Raw genomic sequence first — 20190 nt, forward strand, 5'->3', positions numbered from 1 at the left:
AACAGAGAATACAGTTGGTTACTGTGACTAATGTGTTAGTGAAAGAAATACTTATCTAAAATATAATGTAGATTTGTTTAAATTAATGAAAAAAAAATCTTTTATTTCCTGATCATTTGAATTGTGTGGCTTTATGAAAAAAACACTATAAATTACTATAACAAAGTAAAAGGATAACCATTCGAATATTTGATGGTTTACTTGGTTTCAGAGTCGATTTTGGGGATGGTGGCAAAAAAAATAAGTCTGGATCCTTGTAGACCAGCTGCTATAGTCAAACAACAAAGGGATCTGTATCTACCAATATGGATCATCAATGATCAATTAGTATCGGTGGCAAAAAAAAAACATGATCAGGGATCTCTAACTGTTACATTTTCTATTTTGTGCTGATCCGATCTGTGATCCGATCCGTGACTCTGATCTGTGATACGATCCAAATCGTGAGCTTTATGATCCGTTGCACCACCAATGCTAAACTATTGCTGTAACTGTTCAACTATCTGATTCAGGGTAGGAAATTTACATATTTTTTAGGGGGCAATTTTTGCCCCCACTGACTGAAATCCAGGGGCATTTAAAAATAAATTGGGGGCACTTTTTGAAACTTGTGAAATAACATTTAACCTTTGTTCAAAATAATAAATATACTTATTTAGGCTTACAGTATATGAGCAATTGTCATCAAATGGCAATAATAAGACTATTAGGCAATAGGCAGTAGTCTACATATTCAAAGTGGTTTCTGAGAATTATTGAACAACATTTTTTTGTTATTTATTGTTATTACATTTTTTTACAACTATTAACAATTATTAAGTCAACGATGCTTTGATTACATATACATCAGTCATTGGAATTATTGAGAAAAAATATTTTTGTAGCACCTCAAATATTGTGATATTACCTATTTTTGTCCTGAACATGAATTTTTGAGAAAAACATTGTTATAGCACCTTAAAAATTTCAAAAATGTGCCATTTGAAGGTACAAATTCAGTTCAGTTTTTGCTTAGTAAAATATCTTAATTGACAGCCAGTCGGATATTATTAATTTCTAGCAACCCTCAAATCAAAGAATAAAGACACTTTACGCACAATTTAGGTGTATTTTCCCTTTAACTCACGAGATGCAGGTAGCATGTTTTATACTTAATGTGAATATAATTCATTTAATCAAATTTCCATTATGCAATATGTATACTTTGTTGGCATCTTATTCTGAAAACCGGATGTTCGTCTGAAGAAACCGGATGTTGTCTCACGTTAATCTTTCCGCTAACTTTCAAAGTCCTTCGCTCGCTCCCGATCTGTGCCGTTTGAATGAGTTTACCGTGAATTTCAGCATATAGGTGCATTACAATTTAAGTGTCTGCTGAGTTGACCGATGATCTCCCAGCTGGCCTGGGAACGCCTCGGGATCCCCCAGAATGAGCTGGAACACGTTGCCAGTGAGAGGGAGGTCTGGGTCGGCCTGCTTGGCCTGCTGCCACCGCGACCCGACCCCGGATAAGCGGTGGAAAATGGATGGATGAATGGATGGATGAGTTGACCTCAGTCTCAGGTCTGATTAAGAAGCGCTCCATTTATTTATTTTTTTAGAACGTTCGGTTCTTCACGCACCATCAGTCAAGGCTAAAATCAAAACCATTCTATGGCAACTGGACCGGTTCATATAGGCTACGATGTTTTTGACAAGTTCATTAAATTATCATTATTATTAGAGGAAATTATGGGGGCATTTTTTGCCACTCTCCTAGTGATATCAGGGGCAAAATTATATTTCTTAGGGGCAGTTTTGCCCTTTGCCCTCGTGTATTTCCGACGCTGATCTGATTATCTGCATCAGCAGAGCTGTGTGCTTGCTGCAGCAGGCAGAGTGTGGAATGTCTGTGTCTGGGGCATATCTTATGTTTTCTCTGTGGTTTTTAGGGTCTGCAGCTCCTTTTCTCCTGCTCTCTTTCATCCTGGGTCTGCGAGCTCACTGCAGTTGACCTAATAAGGGCATTGGAGGAGGAATGCTGCTTTAGATGGGAGAGCATCTTTCCCTCCACTCGTGGTGAAAATAGTTCGGCTTTAAGAGGCCACTGCAGAGCACCCTGCAGTCTGTGAAAAATAGCAGACAACACCATCGGTCCCTGGTTCTTGTTCTTCCAAGAGGATTCAGATGTCTGAAGCATCAGTTTGGGATAAAACTGTTTGATGCAAACAAGCATACACACCCTGATCCTATGCTGACTAAACACACCGAAACAGCTAAAAGACATGCATCAGTATCATCCTGCCAAAATAAGAATTGTAGAAAAACGTTATTACTGGATGATCCAAATAAGTAATGCAACCATGATTCAAGATGAGGTCATCAATAATCTTGGATCAAACATATTGACATTTTAAAATGCTGACCTTAAATAACAAAAAACCTAGATTGTTGTTGTTTGCTGATATATTTCTGTTCCTGTGTGTCAAATACCAATGAACAGGAAGTCGCCATTGGTGTTGTAAACTTGGGTGAAGATATATGTATTGATTCCATGATTCACTTGTCCCTTATCCTTATACATTTCCACTTCAGGAATTTATGGAGATCGAGTAAAATGAGAGGGGACTGTCGTCTGCCATTCGTCAACCTCATGTTTACTGTGAGCCTAACTTGAGGATGAGGACATATGATCTTTGTAAGCCATTTTGTGATGGAAGTGATGTAATGACATCAATAAATAAAAGGTGAGATTTTGTTATTACAAGAGTTAGCCTTGAAAGGAAAAATTCTGGCATATTTCTTGTAACATCTCGAACATGGTACAAGATGGCGGCGCGTGTAGACGCAGCGACCCCTCTCTGTCCCGACCATGTGGTGTTATGTTGGACTGGAGAGAAACGTCTTTTCAACTCCTCTGTATGTTTGGTACATATTGTGGAATTGACAATAAAGCTAACTTTGAAGGTAGACCGCTGTGGACCACAATCAAATTCAAAAGAATTGTTTTACTTTTAGTCGGCACAAAACATGAACATGAAGGAAACTTGACTTGAGGGTCCTGGGACAGAGGATGTCGTATGTGTACAGATTGTAAAGCCCTCTGAGGCAAATTTGTGATATGTGATTTTAGGCTGTACAAAATAAATGTAATTGAAATTGACCTTAAGCTCTCCTGGCTGTAAACCTGAACCCTGCTGAAGTGTCTTGATGTGGAGACAAAAATAATACCAGGTTTTTCTGCTCATGTTGTATGGCTCCCTTGTTATGGGAGGTCTGTTGATGAACAGCAATCAAGTGGAGATAATGTGATCAAATTAAGTGGGTGTGGTTCCTGTAAATCTCTCCACTGCGAAAAAGCCACACGAGAGGAATGGGTTAATGAATGGAAACCTTAAACCTGGCCTCAAACAAATCCCATCTGTCCTGGCTTGAGCCATTGGGTAAACGATTATGAGCTTGATGAGATCAAGAGCATTTACTGTAAGTGTTCCTATCAGCTCAGAGGTTTTGGAGAGTTCCTATCCTCACGGTCCAGAGCACAAAGCAGCCATTTCCCTGCCCCACTTTTTCTGCTTTGTGGAGCACATGAAAAGACCAAAAAACAATGAGGCGGACGGTTTTGGAATCACTGTTACAATGGGAGGAAAACACAACTTCACACTAGCCTGGGTGTTACTGAAAACACATTACACAGTGGAAACGCGCTCAAATGCAACGCAAAGTTTCCTCCCATTGTCATCACAAAGAGATTCACATTACAGTCATTTAGCAGACGCTTTTATCCAAAGCTCTGATTGAAGGACGGCCCTACTCTCCACTTAGCCACAGTCGCCCACCAAATATGACTTGGGCTGGCTTATACACGAAGCCCTCACTGTCCTACTCACTTACAGGGACACACCTCTCTTATGTTAAAGACTAAAAAACTAGAAACGTGTTAGTTGCAGCGCCACGCACTCCATAGAAATAATGTCCAAGTCGTTTGTGTAGTATCTGATGCTCACGGAAATGCAGAGTTGCATCACCCGGCGCTCTGACGTGTGCAGTTCATCATTGCTGGTAGCTTTAATTGCGTTTATTACTATAGAATTCTGTTCTCAGTCCTCTAAGGGGCATTTTAACTGAACTCACCATATATCATAGCATAAAAACACCCATCCACTCTGACAGCCCAAAATTAGACCCAACTTGACCCTCATGTTACATTGAACATTAATTAGTGGCTCTAGCTGTTTCATACATCATATAGCATTTCCCCATGCCTTGGGTTCAGTTTCCCAATGTGGCTACTATGGAAGGAGAGGAGGAAGTCTGATCAGTAGATAAGATGCATCACTTACCGATTCGTCTAGGGCAAAGCGCAGACAGCCATGTTCGTACAGCACAAAGAATCTCCTCTGCCATTTCTGTCAGGAGAAATACATTCTATGGGGATAGCCTGATATGTACCACAGTAGGTAGTTTTATAAGTCCCAAAAGCACAGACATATTGCTCTTTTTTCAACAAAAAATTAAGCATAAGTGTTAAGCCTCACTTTCATTAATTCAGAAGGGGCTGTAGGGACAGTGAATAGAGCTTCAGCCTTGTACAAGCAATCCTACTTTAGTACATTTCTGTTAATTAAGTTGAGGTATCAGCTAGGGATGCACCAATCCAATTTTTTCAGTCCCGATAGCAATACCGAGGTTTTGGGTATTGGTTGATACCATGTACAGATTACATATCGGTGTTTATTAATACACTGTATGCCTCACTGTGAGGAATGAATTGGGATAATTAATTTATGTGCGATGCAACATCAGGCTTGACTTAAAACTTGGCTTTTTCTGACATGTAAGAAATAGCAGATTCAGCTATTTGAGTCAGTAACGGCCCAACAGTGATATTAGTATCGGTGCATCCCTATCAGCATGTGTGTACATCGTTTGTACACCCATTTAGTGAACAAACACACAGGCCTATGATGCATGCTCTTACCCGGGATCTTTGCATAGGATTGTCAAAGTCAGTTCCCTCAGGGGCCAAGCACAGCCATCCACCATATATAGGTTTAGCCTGTAAAAGAGAGATGGGTAATCATTAAAACTGGAGTGTGAGAGCTGAAAGGGGGGAGGGAGGAAAGCAAGGGGCAGAGAGCGAGAGAGAGCTTTTATTTTCATTTAACCTTTATTTAACCAGGAAAATCCCATTGAGATTTAGAATCCTATTTACAAAGTGGTCCTGGCCAAGATGGCAGTGGAAAAGTTTCACAGAAGCATCACATTAACACAGATAACAGACTTAAAAAACTAAAAAAATATATTTAAAATCACACAAAAGACATGCCAGACTTAAAAATAAATAAATAAATAAAAACAGCAATTTGCATTAATCACAGAATTACCATTCAGGCTACATCCACACATAAGAAAACGATCTTCGTCTACACGGTAGGGCTGGGCGGTATACCGGTTTTAATTTCCCGTACGAAAATTACCGTCATACACAGCCAAAACAACTTCTGTTGCTCTTCAACAGGCAGCAAAATATATTGTTCGCCGCTAGAAGCGCTACGGTCGGAGCTAGTAGTCTTGACTGTATTGAGAGGGAACCCTAGTCATGGTTATAACAACAATTAACAACCCACAACTAACGCTCTTTAACAGGGCAAAACACCACGACACAACAGTTTGGGACACAAACAATTTGTAACACTAATAATTGTACATTTATAAAATTTCACCGCCGAACTGCATGCTGGGTACAGCTCGCCAACAACAGTCTGCTAACAGCTGGGAGAGGCTCTGTCACTCCAGTAACGTTACATTAAAGAACAGAAAAGAGCGATGCAGGATGAACAAAGACTGAACAACAAAAGGTATTTTGGTCAGACACATATGCAACGCCGAATACCGTGTAATATGTGTGGTATTTGTTATAAATGTACGTTGGTACATAGAGGGTGATAAGAAGCTGTACTTGGAGGGGCTTAGGACCCAGGGGAATGTAGGTGAAGGAAACAGGAAGTGACAGAACGGAAGACACGCCACACAAACGCTCGCTGGCCGGTTGGCCGGCCGGTTCTTTTCGGCGTTAATTAATTGATGCTTTAACGCGAAAAAAAAAATACCGTGATATACCTTGAATCTTACAAAATACCGTGATATGCATTTTTGGTCATAGCGCCTAGCCCTACTACACGGGCGCTTCATCAGTTTTAGAAATGATCTTTGTCAAACACGCCTGAAAACAAATATCATATGACCATTCACATACACTGGGCATGCGGGTGTAAAGAGGAAGTAGATTGTATGATTGTACTCTTTAAAAATAAAAGGTTGTGCTTGATACGTCCTCTATATGTTTCACACACAAAAAAATACTTTTGATTATTAAACTTCTATGTTAATAGTTCGGCAGAACAAAAAAACATTAATAAGAAAAGGAAGTCCATCGCCCTCTTCAAAGCCTGCAAACTGTGACTTCAAACGTCTGCTCCATAGGGCTGATATGCTGGACACGCCGCTCGCTAATCGCTCCAATAACAGCTGCTAGTATATTTTGGGGATTTTTAAACAGCGGAGTAGTGTGGACTCTAGGCATAAAAGTAGCAAAAGCTATGCGTTTTAAAACAGAAACGTAGCCAGAAATGTAGCCTCAGTGTCGGTGAGGATGTAGCCTCAGTGTCGGTGAGGATGCAGCCTCAGTGTCGGTGAGGATGCAGCCTCAGTGTCGGTGAGGATGCAGCCTCAGTGTCGGTGAGGATGCAGCCTCAGTGTCGGTGAGGATGCAGCCTCAGTGTCGGTGAGGATGCAGCCTCAGTGTCGGTGAGGATGCAGCCTCAGTGTCGGTGAGGATGCAGCCTCAGTGTCGGTGAGGATGCAGCCTCAGTGTCGGTGAGGATGCAGCCTCAGTGTCGGTGAGGATGCAGCCTCAGTGTCGGTGAGGATGCAGCCTCAGTGTCGGTGAGGATGCAGCCTCAGTGTCGGTGAGGATGCAGCCTCAGTGTCAGTAGGTTTTTCCTGCATAGAGAATTACCAGGCGGCAGCCTCCATCAAACTTCGTCCCGCCTCTAGCTGACTGGGAGATGAGTGCCTTCATGGAAAACACTACTTACTCAAAATCTGTTCTGTCATCTGTAACAGCAACTTGAAGCAGCACAGTTCACCAGGAAAGGCGCTGCCAAAACTGCCAAAGAGGAAGAAGACAGCTGTCTGATTTTGGCAGAAGCCAGCCCTATAAAAGCAAAAGTATGTCACTGACTGAGTGAATAATGGAATTACACCATCGGTCATCCCGACTAGGCTGATTAAAGAAGGTTTACCTTTAGTTAGCGCGTCTTTTTTTAAAACAAATGTAAAGTTGTAGACCATTTCACAGTAATGGTAAACATTATTGCAGTGTATTTGAATGACATAAACTGACAGGAAGTAAACATTGACCCAAGTTGTTCAGTTGAGTTGAAACAGTGGAAGCTAGCTCACTGGCTGTTTTTTAATTGAATTTGTTATTTATTTAATTTTGTTTCAAATTAGACATCTTCAATATTTTAGTTTTTATGCAAGACTATAGCCCAAGTTCTTTGCTTTAAGTGTTTTTGAAGATCTTTAATTAATGAATGAAAGCAAAGTTATCTTTGTCTCCTTCCCTTTTCTTTTGCTAATCCAAAAAATGATCCGAACCGTGACTCAAAAACCGTGATCCGAACCGAACCGTGAAGTTTGTGATCCGTTGCACCCCTACACACAACCAGTAAGTGAGCCTTTGGTGTCACCAACTCTGTTTGAACAGCACCTCTATTTCCTGTTTACCCACAGCAGATGAGATGAGTAGGCCTATGGCAAACACCGATTGACCGACTGGTTGCATACTCAAAACACACTAGATACATCTACACACATGATTCACCTTCTGGACTTGTTCTACCACAAACGTCCTCAGTCTAACTGAGGCAGGAAAGTTCTAAAGACGTGGGCAGCAGGTAGACTCAAAACTGCTGCTCTTTGCTTTCCATTAAAGAAGGCAGTCTCTCTGCTCTAAGAGTTAGCCATAAGTAAGAACTCCCTGCCTCTTTCACAAACCTTCCTGCTGGAAGGGAGAAGAATCTGATTATTAGTCTACTATTCCAACACTGGACCCGTTACTGCTCCATGTCACTGCATGCCTGCCATAAAGCTTTACGAGTCTTGGTTGAACTTGTCTATGAAGGCAGCTTTGATGAAACCATTAAATAGATTACTTTAGTAACTAAAATCCCACATAAATCAAATCAGTCTGGTAACTTGGCTCATGTTCTGATGTCCAGCAAAGAGACGGACAGCTTTAAACAGAAGAGAGGGACAACCATCAAGGAGGAGGGAGAAAACAGGGGGCAGCTGTTTCAGAAAGCACAGGAGCAAGAACACATCCCTGCATATGTTCACTAGTGATGCGGGAAGGCCGTTATAATGAACGAGTACGCCAAGTCATTCAAATGAACATCTCTGAATTACAGCAGATGGGTGAAATAATACATCATTAATGAGGAAAAGCAGTACAACTATGACTTACAAGATTTGTTAAAAACAAAAAAAATCAGTGTGTGCTCTGGAGTGAACCGTGAAGTGTCAGCCCAACGCAGGTTGAGCAGATCTAGTCCTGGTTGAGTGGAGTGCAACAGCATGTTGGGCCACTGCACGCCACCGTAGTCACATGGTGGGTCCAGCCTATGGCTGTGCAACATGGCGATATTATATCGATATGGCTTTATGGTACTAGATATCGTCTCAGATTTTCCATGTCGTAACATGCTAATACGGCACAAGTCTTGTTTTTCACTGATTTGAAAAGCTGCATTACAGACTTACCAGACTCTTCTAGCTGTTCTATGATTTGCCTTTACCCACTCGGTCATTATATCCACATTAAAATACAATGGTATATTTCCTAATCTATTAAATTGTGTGTTTTTATGCAAACAACCACTATAGATGACAATAACAAAGTTAAAGGATGCCATTTTGAATTTTAGACCCTTTTTTGTTCAAATCTCTGTTGATGTTAATAGGCCTATATTTTCCATCTGGACAAGTAAGTTGGCTATCGAGCAAGCAAAACATTTCACTAGTTATATATTTCACTATGCTAAAAAAGCATTATGTCAAGCCCTACAAAGGCTAAAATTAAACCATAAATATAATTTCATCAATGACTACATAGTATAGTACTGATAGTATGACACAAGGTGCCACCTGCACATCAGAACTCTAACTAACCATTCACACCCATTCATACACCGGATGCACAGCCTACGGAAGCAATTTGGGGTTAAGTGCCTTGCCCAAGGACACATCGTCAAGGAAAAGCGGAGCTGGGGATCGAACCGCTGATTGAAAGACGACCCCGCTCTACCACTGAGCAACAGTCGTAAAGGAGGCTTGGGCTACATTAATCGAGGCTCGGGTAAAAACTCTATTGTAAGCTCGGACTGGGACACTCGGTTTAGGGGTGCAACGAATCACAAAACTCACGGTTCGGTTCGGATCACGGTTTGGATAATTTTTTGGATCAGCAAAGATAACTTTGCTTTCCATTCATTAATTAAAGATCTTCAACCACACTTAAAGCAAAGAACTTTGGGCTATAGTCAGGTGTGTGTGACTCTCACAGAGGGGGCATGACTGCAGCACCGGACTATGAATCTCCCACTCCGCAGTGATGAAGTGAGATGTCACAGTCAGCCGCTATCGTATGTCTTTCTCTTTAACCTTCTGGCTACGAGTCTCCCCCATTTGGGGGCAGAGCGAGACGGTTTAGCGAAGAGCGTGTCATAAAATGCACTTTTCAGAAACGAATATAATAAATGCAACACACCGTTTTAACAAAGAAAGTATGGGTAACAACGTCATGTAAGCCATTTTATACACTGCAAACACAATTATACATGAGCTAGTATCATATCTGGAAAATATCTAGAAGATTTGCCACAATTTTGGCCAAAAACCGACGAACTATGGTCTCTGTATGGATCTCTAGACACGAAGCAGGGATCGCACATGGCGGATGAACACATGTAGGAGGGGCGTGATTCGACCCGGAGACGATCAGCGTCGTCGAAATTACTCTCTTTCAAACCGTTCAAACGTTATGGGTATACATGCCAACATCAGCCACAGGTCACGAGAAAAAATTGGGTAAAAAAAACTTTGTGTGTACTTTATTACACACAATGATGATTAAATTGTATAAAAAATTGTTTAAATTTTTTTTTTTTAATTAATCCGCGGTTCACAAGTGTTCAAAACCGTGAGGTGTGATCCAAACCGATCACGGATCGATCCGTGATCCGTTACACCAGTTGTTATAGTTGAATGATTTAATTAAGAGATACATTAATGAGGATCAAAGGGCCTCAATTTCATAGTTAGTTAATACGTTTGGCCAATGCTTTGATAAATTAACCGTTTTAAATATTAGATATATATATTTTCTCATTGCACAGCTACTTTCTTCCTCAGTTGCTCTGCTTCCAGTGCAGCTTGTTTTAAGTAGAGCTTTTATCCAATCAGATTTCACCTCTGTGTCTCTAGGTAAGAAGAGAGGCCCGAAGCCTGCAGAATTACAAGTGAATCCCTTTGCAGTTTAAGTAAATGAGGACGATATTGTTGATTGTCATAGTCTTCAACCAATCAGATCTTTAGTTTGACATGTTGGGCGTATTCTTTGACATGTCAAAGCCTTCTAGCTGGCCTAGCCCAGCGTCAGAAATACACGAGGGCAAAGTCCAAAACTGCCCCTAAGAAATATAATTTTACCCCTGATATCACTGAGAGGGGCAAAAAATGCCCCCATAATTTCCTCTAATAATAATGATAATTTAATGAACTTGTGAAAAACATCGTAGCCTATATGACCCGGTCCAGTTGCCATATAATGTTTTTGATTTTCTCCTTGACTGATGTTGCGTGTGCGTGAAGAACCGAACTTTCTAAACAAATAAATAAATAGAGCGCTTCTTAATCAGACCTGTGACTGAGACTGCAGTCAACTCAGCAGACACTTAAATTTTAGTGCACCTATATGCTGCAATTCACGGTAAACGCATTCAAACGGCACAGATCGGGAGTGAGCGAAGGACTTTGAAAGTTAGCGGAAACATTAACGTGAGACAACATCCGGTTTCTTCAGACGAATATCCGGTTTTCAGAATAAGATTCCAACAAAGTATACATATTGCATAATGGGAATTAGATTAAATTAATTATATTCACATTAAGTATAAAACATGCTACCTGCATCTCGTGAGATAAAGCGAAAATACACCTAAATTGTGCGTAAAGTGTCTTTATTCTTTGATTTGAGGGTTGCTGGAAATGAATAATACCTGACTGACAGTCAATTAAGATATTTTACTGAGCAAAAACTGAACTGAATTTGTACCTTCAAATGGCACATTTTTTAAATTTTTAAGTTGCTATAAAAATGTTTTTCTCAAAAATTCCACACAATGACTAATGCATAAGTTCAGGACAAAAATGGGTAATATCACAATATTTGAGGTGCTACAAAAAAAGTTTTCTCAATAATTCCATACAATGACTGATGTATATGTAATCAAGGCATCGTTGACTTAATAATTGTTAATAGTTGTTTAAAAAATGTAATAACAATAAATAACCACAAATAAAGAATAAATTGAATATGATTGTCTGATTTATGTTTGTTTTTTGTTCAAAAAAATCTAAGAAAACACTTTGAATCTGTAGACTACTGCCTAATAGTCTTATTATTGCCATTTGATGACAATTGCTCATATACTGTAAGCCTAAATAAGTATATTTATTATTTTAAACAAAGGTTAAATGTTATTTCACAAGTTTCAAAAAGTGCCCCCAATTTTTTTTTTAAATGCCCTTGGATTTCAGTCAGTGGGGGCAAAAATTGCCCCCTAAAAAATATGTAAATTTCCTACCCTGGCCTAGCCATACGTGATTGGTCAGTGGGCTAGCATGTCATGTTGGGCGGTGACAATCCCAATATCTGCTACCTCTGTCGAGCGGACATTTTCAGCCCTCAAACGCATTAAAAGGTATTCAAGAAATACAACTGGGGAGGCTCGACTGTCTTCACTGGCGTCCATGAATCGAGAAGGACTTCTTACTGGAACTAAAATGCACGGATGTACTGAACAACCGTGGGATTGAACTCTTTGTAATCAAAGAAAGGAGGATGGACTTTGTCTTTAAATAGTGAACAGCAGCTTTGGTAAGTAAACTGCTTTTGTTTTTACATCTGCAGTAGCTTTAATATGCTTGTTTATATATTATTATTTGTACAACTAGTCTTTATGAAGATGGATTTTTGTTTGGTTTTATATGTGATAGGAACTATTGTTACGTTCAATGTTGCGCTGGGGGACACATTTAGTCGGGTCCAGTGTTGCCAACTTTCTCGCTAAATCTGGTGACTTTCTGAACCCTCTTGGCGACGTTTTTTGTCAAAAGCTACTAGCGACAAATCTAGCGACTTTTTCTGGTGTTTTGACTCTGACGTGAAAGAGCAGCGGGTGCTGCCGTGAGCCGCCCCAAAGCACTCACTCTCACAGTAGTGCGCAGCAGTCCCAGCTGCAGTCAGAGAAGAGAGGAGACACACTCTCGGCGTATTCATGTATCTGCACTCTGCAGTTAGTGTTTTTATAGGTGTTGAGCTTCATTTTTACACGAAACAAATAATAACCGTAGCTGTGGCGTCATAATGAGGTGTTTCAGCTGCAGGACAGTAGTGAAGGCCCAGGTATAAAATGCACGGCCCGCCACTATCTATCACACTTCAGTCTATCCTGGGAGAGGGAGCCCTCCTCTGTTGCTCTCCCTGAGGTTTCTTTCTTTTGTTTCCCCATTACAGAGTTTTTTTGGGAAGTTTCTCCTTTTGTGATGAGAGGGTCCTGGGACAGAGGATGTTATATACTGTACAGATTATAAAGCTCTCTGAAGCAAATTTGTGATTTTGGGCTATATGATACAATACAACAGAACAGGACTAAATTGAAGTGAACTGATAAGAGACCAGAAATAAACACGCCTGGCTGTTAGCCTGAGAGCAGGCTAGCTGCACAGAATTAATCTCCACGATAACTTATGTTCCAGTACTTTCATGAAACCGAATCACGGCTCAATTAAGTCAGGATAACTACAAAATCCGGGCTTAATCTGCTATCTAGGTTTGGAAATAGGCCTCAGAGAGAGGACCCATGTGAATGTCATTCCATTATCACAACAGTAATCCCCAATACAAAAGGCCCTTACAGAAACACTGCATTAGGAATCGGCAGTGTCATGGATATGAGCTATAGGTTGGCATTAAGTGATGGGGTCTGTCTTTGAGTGAAGAAAACAACTGAGAATGTACTACTGGGTTGGAATGTACATGTTAAAACTATAGGCATTGTTAAGGTTGACTGACTCCACTGTGTATCCTTATAACCCAGGCATGGGCAAACTACGGCCCATGGGCCGGATACGGCCCGTTGGGCGTTTTAATCCGGCCCGTCAAATATTGGTACAAAATTGTCCATATTATAATTAAGACTAGGGCTGGGTGGTATACCGGTTTTAGTTTCCCGTATGATATGAATTCTTCACACACCATTATACCGGTGCATATCCGAAACAACTGCTGTCTGCTTTCAACAGGCAGCTAAATGTATTCTTTGCTGCGGTCAGCGCTAGTTGTCTTATATGTATTGAGAGGGAACCCAAGTCATGGTCATAACTTTATAACACAACAATTAACAACCCACAACTAACGCTCTTTAACAGAGAAAAACACAACAGCACACAACAGTCTGTTACACATAAACAATTTGTAACACTAATAATTGTACATTTATAAAATTTCACCGCCGAACTGCATGCTGGGTACCTGCTTGCTAGCACAACAGTCTGCTGGGAGAGGCTCGTCGCTCCACTTACGTTACATTAAAGAACCGGAGATGCACCGATAGAGTTTGACACATATGCAACGCTGATTACCGTGTAATATGTGTGGTATTTGTTGTAAATGTACATTGGTGCAAAGAGGGTGATAATAAGCTGTACATGGAGGGGCTTAGGACCCAGGGGAATGTAGGTGAAGGAAACAGGAAGAGACGGAAGACACGCCACACAAACAGCTGTTCACCGCTCGTCACGATCCTGTAGACCAGTGATTCTCAACTGGTGGTTCGTCGCGGACCCGTTTTCAGTGGGTCGCGGGACTTTGCTTTATGCAGCGGAGTTATTCACGCTCCTTTCCAGCATTTACGGCACTTGTTCAGCGGTGCAGGAAAAACACCGACCAATGCGTTGTAAATCACGTCACGTGATGCAGTTTAGCCAATAAAATAAGGGTATTCTGATACGTTTCCTGACTGCAGTGAGATGCACCCACACCGTGATACAGGGGGGAGAGACAAGGAAAGACATCACAGAGCAGAACTCTGATAATGTTAGATGTGACAGTCAAACATTTGTATGATCCGGTCAAAGATTCAAACTGCTAAAAAGACCAGTCATTAACCTTTACACTAAAAACACTGTGTCGAAAATGACTGCTTAATAATTAAGTGCACGATAAAATATGCATTAATGCGATAAAAAAATAAATACCGTGTAAGATCCCAGCTAACTGTTGAACACCTCAGATCTGTTCTGAGAATTGCCACAACCAAACTGACACCAAACGTTGACGCACTGGTTAAAAAGGGTGACCAACAACACTGTTCCCGCTGAAATTAAATTGTACTTGTAATTTATATTAGTTCACACAAACACTCCATTCATCTGCTACTGGCCCGGCCCGTCTGTCAAATTTTAAAACTCAATGTGGCCCCCGAGCCAAAAAGTTTGCCCACCCCTGTTATAACCTCACATGGTGGGATGTGAAGCAGCAGCCGCTGGGAAACTCTACTCTGATTTCACAATCCACACTTCCTTTCTCTCCTTATGTCTCCCATTCACACTCCTTCAGTTCAATCACATCCCTGCTTGGATTTCTCATTCTCTCCCACGTACAAGTAAATGTAAGCCTGCCTGTATCTTTCATCACTGCCTTGCCTCCCACCACCTCTCCCAGATAGCGCCAGCACTTTTCTTAAACAATTTGTGGGGGAATAAAAACTACTTTTGGAGCACATTTACTGAAATAGAATAATGCCCCCCACCCTCGACCTCCCTTTTTTCTGACAGTGTTGAACAAAGACCGTTTATAGAAGATACTGTCCTTCAGACATTTACCTCTTCGCTTTGCATGGGCGATCTGTTTCAAAAAATGCATTCTCAAGCTTCAGCTCCCATTTAGTTCTGAATAACTTGCATTTAATCTAGGGCTCGAATTCACCTATTCATGGTGGTTTAACAACATTACAAAGTTTTACAGGAGCTTTCTTTTCACTGGGTTATTGAGTTTATCGCCTCTAAGTTAGCCCCTATCAGTTTCTGTACACTGGGAACATGTTGCAAAGCCTAACCCTTACCTTGAGCCTGTTGAACAAGGCTCAGAATTTTAACAGTTTATGTGGCGTTACACAATACAGCTTTAGGCCAGTAATGGCCTGGTGCATAGCCCTAGCTGGCTCCAGGACGGTCCAGACAGAATACTTGCAAAACCTGCTTGTGCAACTGAGCTGCCCGCTTACTGTTTGGATGGCGGACAAACTGGAGACAGTTTCAAAAGCATACAGGCGACTGCCACAAAACTGATGGCATATCAATCTCAAAAGCCAGTCAGTAAGCCTCTCTGGTTCCGGGTGTCATCGCACGGGCTGTGGAAGAGCGTGTGGGCCAGGTCGCAGGGAGATTAGAGGAAGTGATGTAACCGTAAACTGTCTGTCCTGACACAGGAGTCTCACATATGAAGGGTTAACCCTGAAATAAACTCAGTGCAGCATGCAACACACACTTTTGAAAAAGAAAGCAAGTGTGCACCCACACACACTCACAGAGGAAAAGAGAATGCTGACGTTGCCGTTTGACTCTTGTGCAGTGTTCAAGGGCCCATCTGGGCCTCATTTCTGGGATCAATTACAGGATACAACAGAGACTAAAGTAATGATTTGAGGGAGAGAAACAGGGACTCAGAAAACATGCTGATAATAGGATATCCACAGCTAAATGGAGCTACTCTTCATCTTTACTCCACACACCTTTGTTCTTCCACATAGTGATCACTAGTCTGCCAGGGGTGCACACTAAAAACAAAAGGCTGTAGATAAGTAACAGCTGAGGCTTACATAATCAATCACAGAGACTAAACTTGCAGGCAAAGGAAGCCATTGAAGTTAGAAGGAATCCACAGAAATTAACTTTCACCGCTCTTGGTCAGTCAAGTGAAAGCCAGGCATAAGCAAGTGAAGACACCATAGATGTGAATGAGCACCTAACTTCCTCTACATCATAGCTACAATGGCCCATCAAGTACTTACAGATTGACACTACCACATACAGATATGTAACGCACACCCTTGCTGGTCATCACAACCCTATTTAGATATAGAACTCAAAAGCAGGGCTGTTGTTAACCATTTCAATTAAACATAGCATACATTTAAGAAAAGCTTTTAAGAAAGCTACAAGGCGGTAGCGGTCAGCCGACATGGTTACCAGCCAATCATCACTCTTTACTTTCCAACGTTTGGCAGCAACAACAGTTCTTGACTATAGTATGCAGGCATTTAAGGGACTTTAAATTATTGAAGACACCGGAGAATATAAATGTTAGTAATGTGAATATTGTTGTTCGTAACATGTAACACTGCTTACCTGGGTCAAGTCCTGGTCCGTCAATAGATGCAACTCTCGTGGTTTGAAGCAGTTCTGACATTTACTTTTGTTGAAGAAGTTCGCCTGGAATTTCCTACAGGGGTTTTCTTTCGCGGCAGACATTCTATTTCCCCACCTTTTAATCTCCGGGGTAATATGTTTCGAAGATTTGCATCAACAGTGGGGGAACGTTAATCCCGCTGTGTTGTTGTGCGTTCTATTCCAACTTGGAAAAAGCTCCAGCACTTCGATGCATTTTCAAGTAGAAAGACCAAACAGGAATTGAATTGTTAGGGTGCAAGGTTCAAATCAAACGCTTCTTTTGTCTGTTTAGCTGTATCCAACTGCTGCTTCCCAATAAATAATAAACTGACATCAAGCCAGCCTTCTCATCACCCAGTCAGTGATGAATGCGTTTCAGTCCATGGCCTGCAACCACAAAGCGGAGTGTCGAGGAAGAGGTGGCTAATATCCTGTTAGCTTGCCAGTGGGTTTTTCAAATCAATAACGTGATGGCGTATGCCACAAAAACAACAGTTGTACACAGTTACCGCCTTTGAGCTCCATTAAGTAACAACAGACCCCCATGTGAAGGACCCAACCCAAAAGAAAGCTTGCAGCTAGACAGCAGGCTACTCTCCCAGTCGCAGCAGTCAGCCCATGCGAAGTTCGTCCAGTGATATCGTTAGCCCAGTTAGCTAACTAGCAGATAGGCTAGCTAATGAAATCTTCTACAGGCTTGCATCTTTAAAATTACTTAAAAAAAAATAGACGGTCCAAAAATTCAAACGGTTCCAGTGCTTTTCTCCAAGGTAGAGACGCTGCATGCATGGAAAGCACCTCTTGACCAGTCACAGAGGGCAAAATTGGCATTTAGGGTTTGGTTCCATAACTAGCCTGTTTTGCAGCAATAGGTGTATTTTCTTCATTCCCAACGGAACGAAGGGGGAGCAGAGAGAGCCCACACAAGCTCCTGGAATTCTACGGAGTCTCGCGATGACTGCTCACTGGCACCGCCCACAGCGAGAGCACAGTTGCTGAGTTTTTAAATACATTACCATTGTGGACCTTGATTCGATAATCTGTTAAATGTAACGTAAAATAAACAATACGAGCTGAAAAACTAATAACAAGTAACAGTCCGCCAGAAGAAGTGGTGCATTCAAAATGGTAATTGTAGAAGTTTTAACAGCTAAATGTGCTTGAAGTATTTTACAAGTCAAAGTAGCCTATTCATTATGCATAAATGCATGCTTTTCATTACTACATAATTATGTGTAGTCATGAGTAGTGTGTCCTACAGCTGGTTTAGGAGGAGTTAATGCTAACTATTTCATATATTTGTTAAAAAAACGATGACAATGCCAACATAATCATATATTTTGTATGTAAAATCTTAATCTGCTTTACTATAACAGATAAATGTAGTGGAGTAAAAAGTACAGTGTTGATCAGCTGCTGGTATCATTTTCACCTTATCTGTGTGTGAGTAAATTTAGTCCTGAAGACAACTACTAGCAGGAACTACCATAGAAGAGGTACTAGTATTTTGCCAGGTGTTTATATCTGTCAGTCGGTCTGTCTGTCACAACTGTCGCAAAACTTTACAGGTGTGTAGATGAGATCAAGATGAAGGCCGAGTTGATAGATGGTCTAAGCAAGGGCACGGCATGTAGGGGTTGGATGTGGGGGAGGAGCATCGCATTGCCCCTTATCTACAGTATTTAGTTATTCTAGAATAACCCAACCAATTAGAATAAGTACTGAGTCAGACAAATAAAGTCTAAGTATTGCAGCCTTAAAGGTGTAATCTCACCTAGAAAAGTGCTTAAATCAAGTGATTTCTGCATTCAATATTTATTGAAAAGAGAATCATTCTTGAGTTGGAAAACATTACGAACTAAAACAGCAGCACAAGACTTGCCCCTTAACACAACTGAGACTCTCACTTTTCATCTATCCCTTCATGCTGGCAACAAGGGGACATGCCTCAGATACCACATATGTGTGTATTAAGGGCTAACTGAAGCAGAGGCTATTATAAGCAGCAGGTTCCAGTGGACAGAAACAGGACAGACAGACAGAGGAACTGAGCTGTGTGAATGGACGAGGGACGTAGAGGGAGAAGGGCTTCTGTTCCCTAACTAAATCCGGAAAAAACAAGCCAGTCAGATTAGCTCCCTGTTCGTGCTGTAAGTGAACCTAGAATAACACAGATTACGTAATCTGTGTGTGTGCGTCTGTTGTGTGGTTGATATATACGTGCACTCCCTGTGCAAACTGACTAACCCACTAGGATCCAATCTTGTGTCAGGTGAGGGGCTGAGCTGGGAACTGGGTCTCAGGAGTCATATATACAAGTTTTAATGTGGATTAGGGCTTATTTGAATTTATTTTCCCAAGTAAAGCAGGGCAAGTAAGGTCATCCATTGCTTGTAAATGTGAGCCTCTTGAATTGCCCCCCCTGGGGTATCCTGTGACAATATCCTGGAGGTGACATAGTGCACGGCATTCTGTGGTGGCAGCTTGACCAGAATATATTTAGCTGTTCTCCTCAAACTCATTTTACAAGTGCGTTCACAAGGCCAGCAAATGCCAATTCTTCCCTCAAGGGGCTGAACACATCCAGAGCAGGAAGCAATATTTTGTCACAGTCAACGTAAATACAGGTACACATAGTGTATAGATCAGATACATTGGTCTGCAAGTATCTTTACATTGTACAGTACTAATGACTCTGGGCTATAGTAATTTACATTTATCTGACTGTAGCATGTTGTCCAATTTAGAGTAATAGTTTGTCAAATGCTTATTCACTTTCTTGCCAAGAGTAACTGTAGAAGAGAAGATCAATACCATTCTTAATTGCTTATCTAACTCTAGCCAGGACAGCAAATAAGACTATTTCCCCAAATGTCAGCTGCTTTAAATACCATTTCAGTAGTTATAGGTTGAAAGTTTACCTGTGTTCTACTAAGATTTCCCTCCTCCCAGTGTAGACAGGAAGAGACACACAATACAGATAGTGTATCACATTTTTTTGCCTGAGGTTTACTTCTTTGATATTGTTAAAACAGATTTAGGAAGGTTACTGTCCTACTCATGATTGCTTCAGACAGATCATTAGCAACAGTTAGTGTTCTCCTATAGTACACTGGTAAGGTGAGTCCTGATACATAAAGCCCATCATCCATTATTGGTTTTCACAATTGAATCAATACCAAATGCAAAAGAGGAGTTATAGATTTAGAAACACATTTATAGGATGGATTTTGAGCTCCTTAGATCATTGACATGTGTTCTGCATTTACTTTTTTTGTTACTGACACTGTATTAGTTTACACCACAAATGAGCTCACCTTAGGAGACCATAAACCTGATCCCAGTTGTCCTGTCAGCACAGACTGCTGGCTCTTCTAATGCAGGTTAGTAGGTGTGTAGCTGTTGCCTGCA

The 20190-nt window shown here is 41.1% G+C and overlaps 1 protein-coding gene across 3 annotated transcripts in view; it reads right to left on the bottom strand.

Moving 5' to 3' along the window:
* Window positions 1–17705, bottom strand: part of LOC142951483 (myosin phosphatase Rho interacting protein) — a 56107-nt gene extending 38402 nt beyond the window's left edge. For all 3 annotated transcript variants that reach the window (XM_076093042.1, XM_076093040.1, XM_076093041.1), the window contains exons 1-3: window positions 16738–17705; window positions 4961–5038; window positions 4323–4388 (exon numbers count right to left, since the gene is read on the bottom strand). In XM_076093042.1, coding sequence (XP_075949157.1) covers window positions 4323–4388; window positions 4961–5038; window positions 16738–16860 — 267 coding nt within the window. In that variant the 5' untranslated portion in view covers window positions 16861–17705. The remainder of the gene's footprint in view (window positions 1–4322; window positions 4389–4960; window positions 5039–16737) is intronic.
* Between the last annotated feature and the right edge of the window lie 2485 nt (window positions 17706–20190).

This window comes from Anarhichas minor, unplaced genomic scaffold (genome assembly GCF_050575085.1).
Source record: "Anarhichas minor isolate MPS153535 unplaced genomic scaffold, ASM5057508v1 ptg000017l, whole genome shotgun sequence".
In the NCBI taxonomy this organism is placed as follows: Eukaryota; Metazoa; Chordata; class Actinopteri; order Perciformes; family Anarhichadidae; genus Anarhichas; species Anarhichas minor.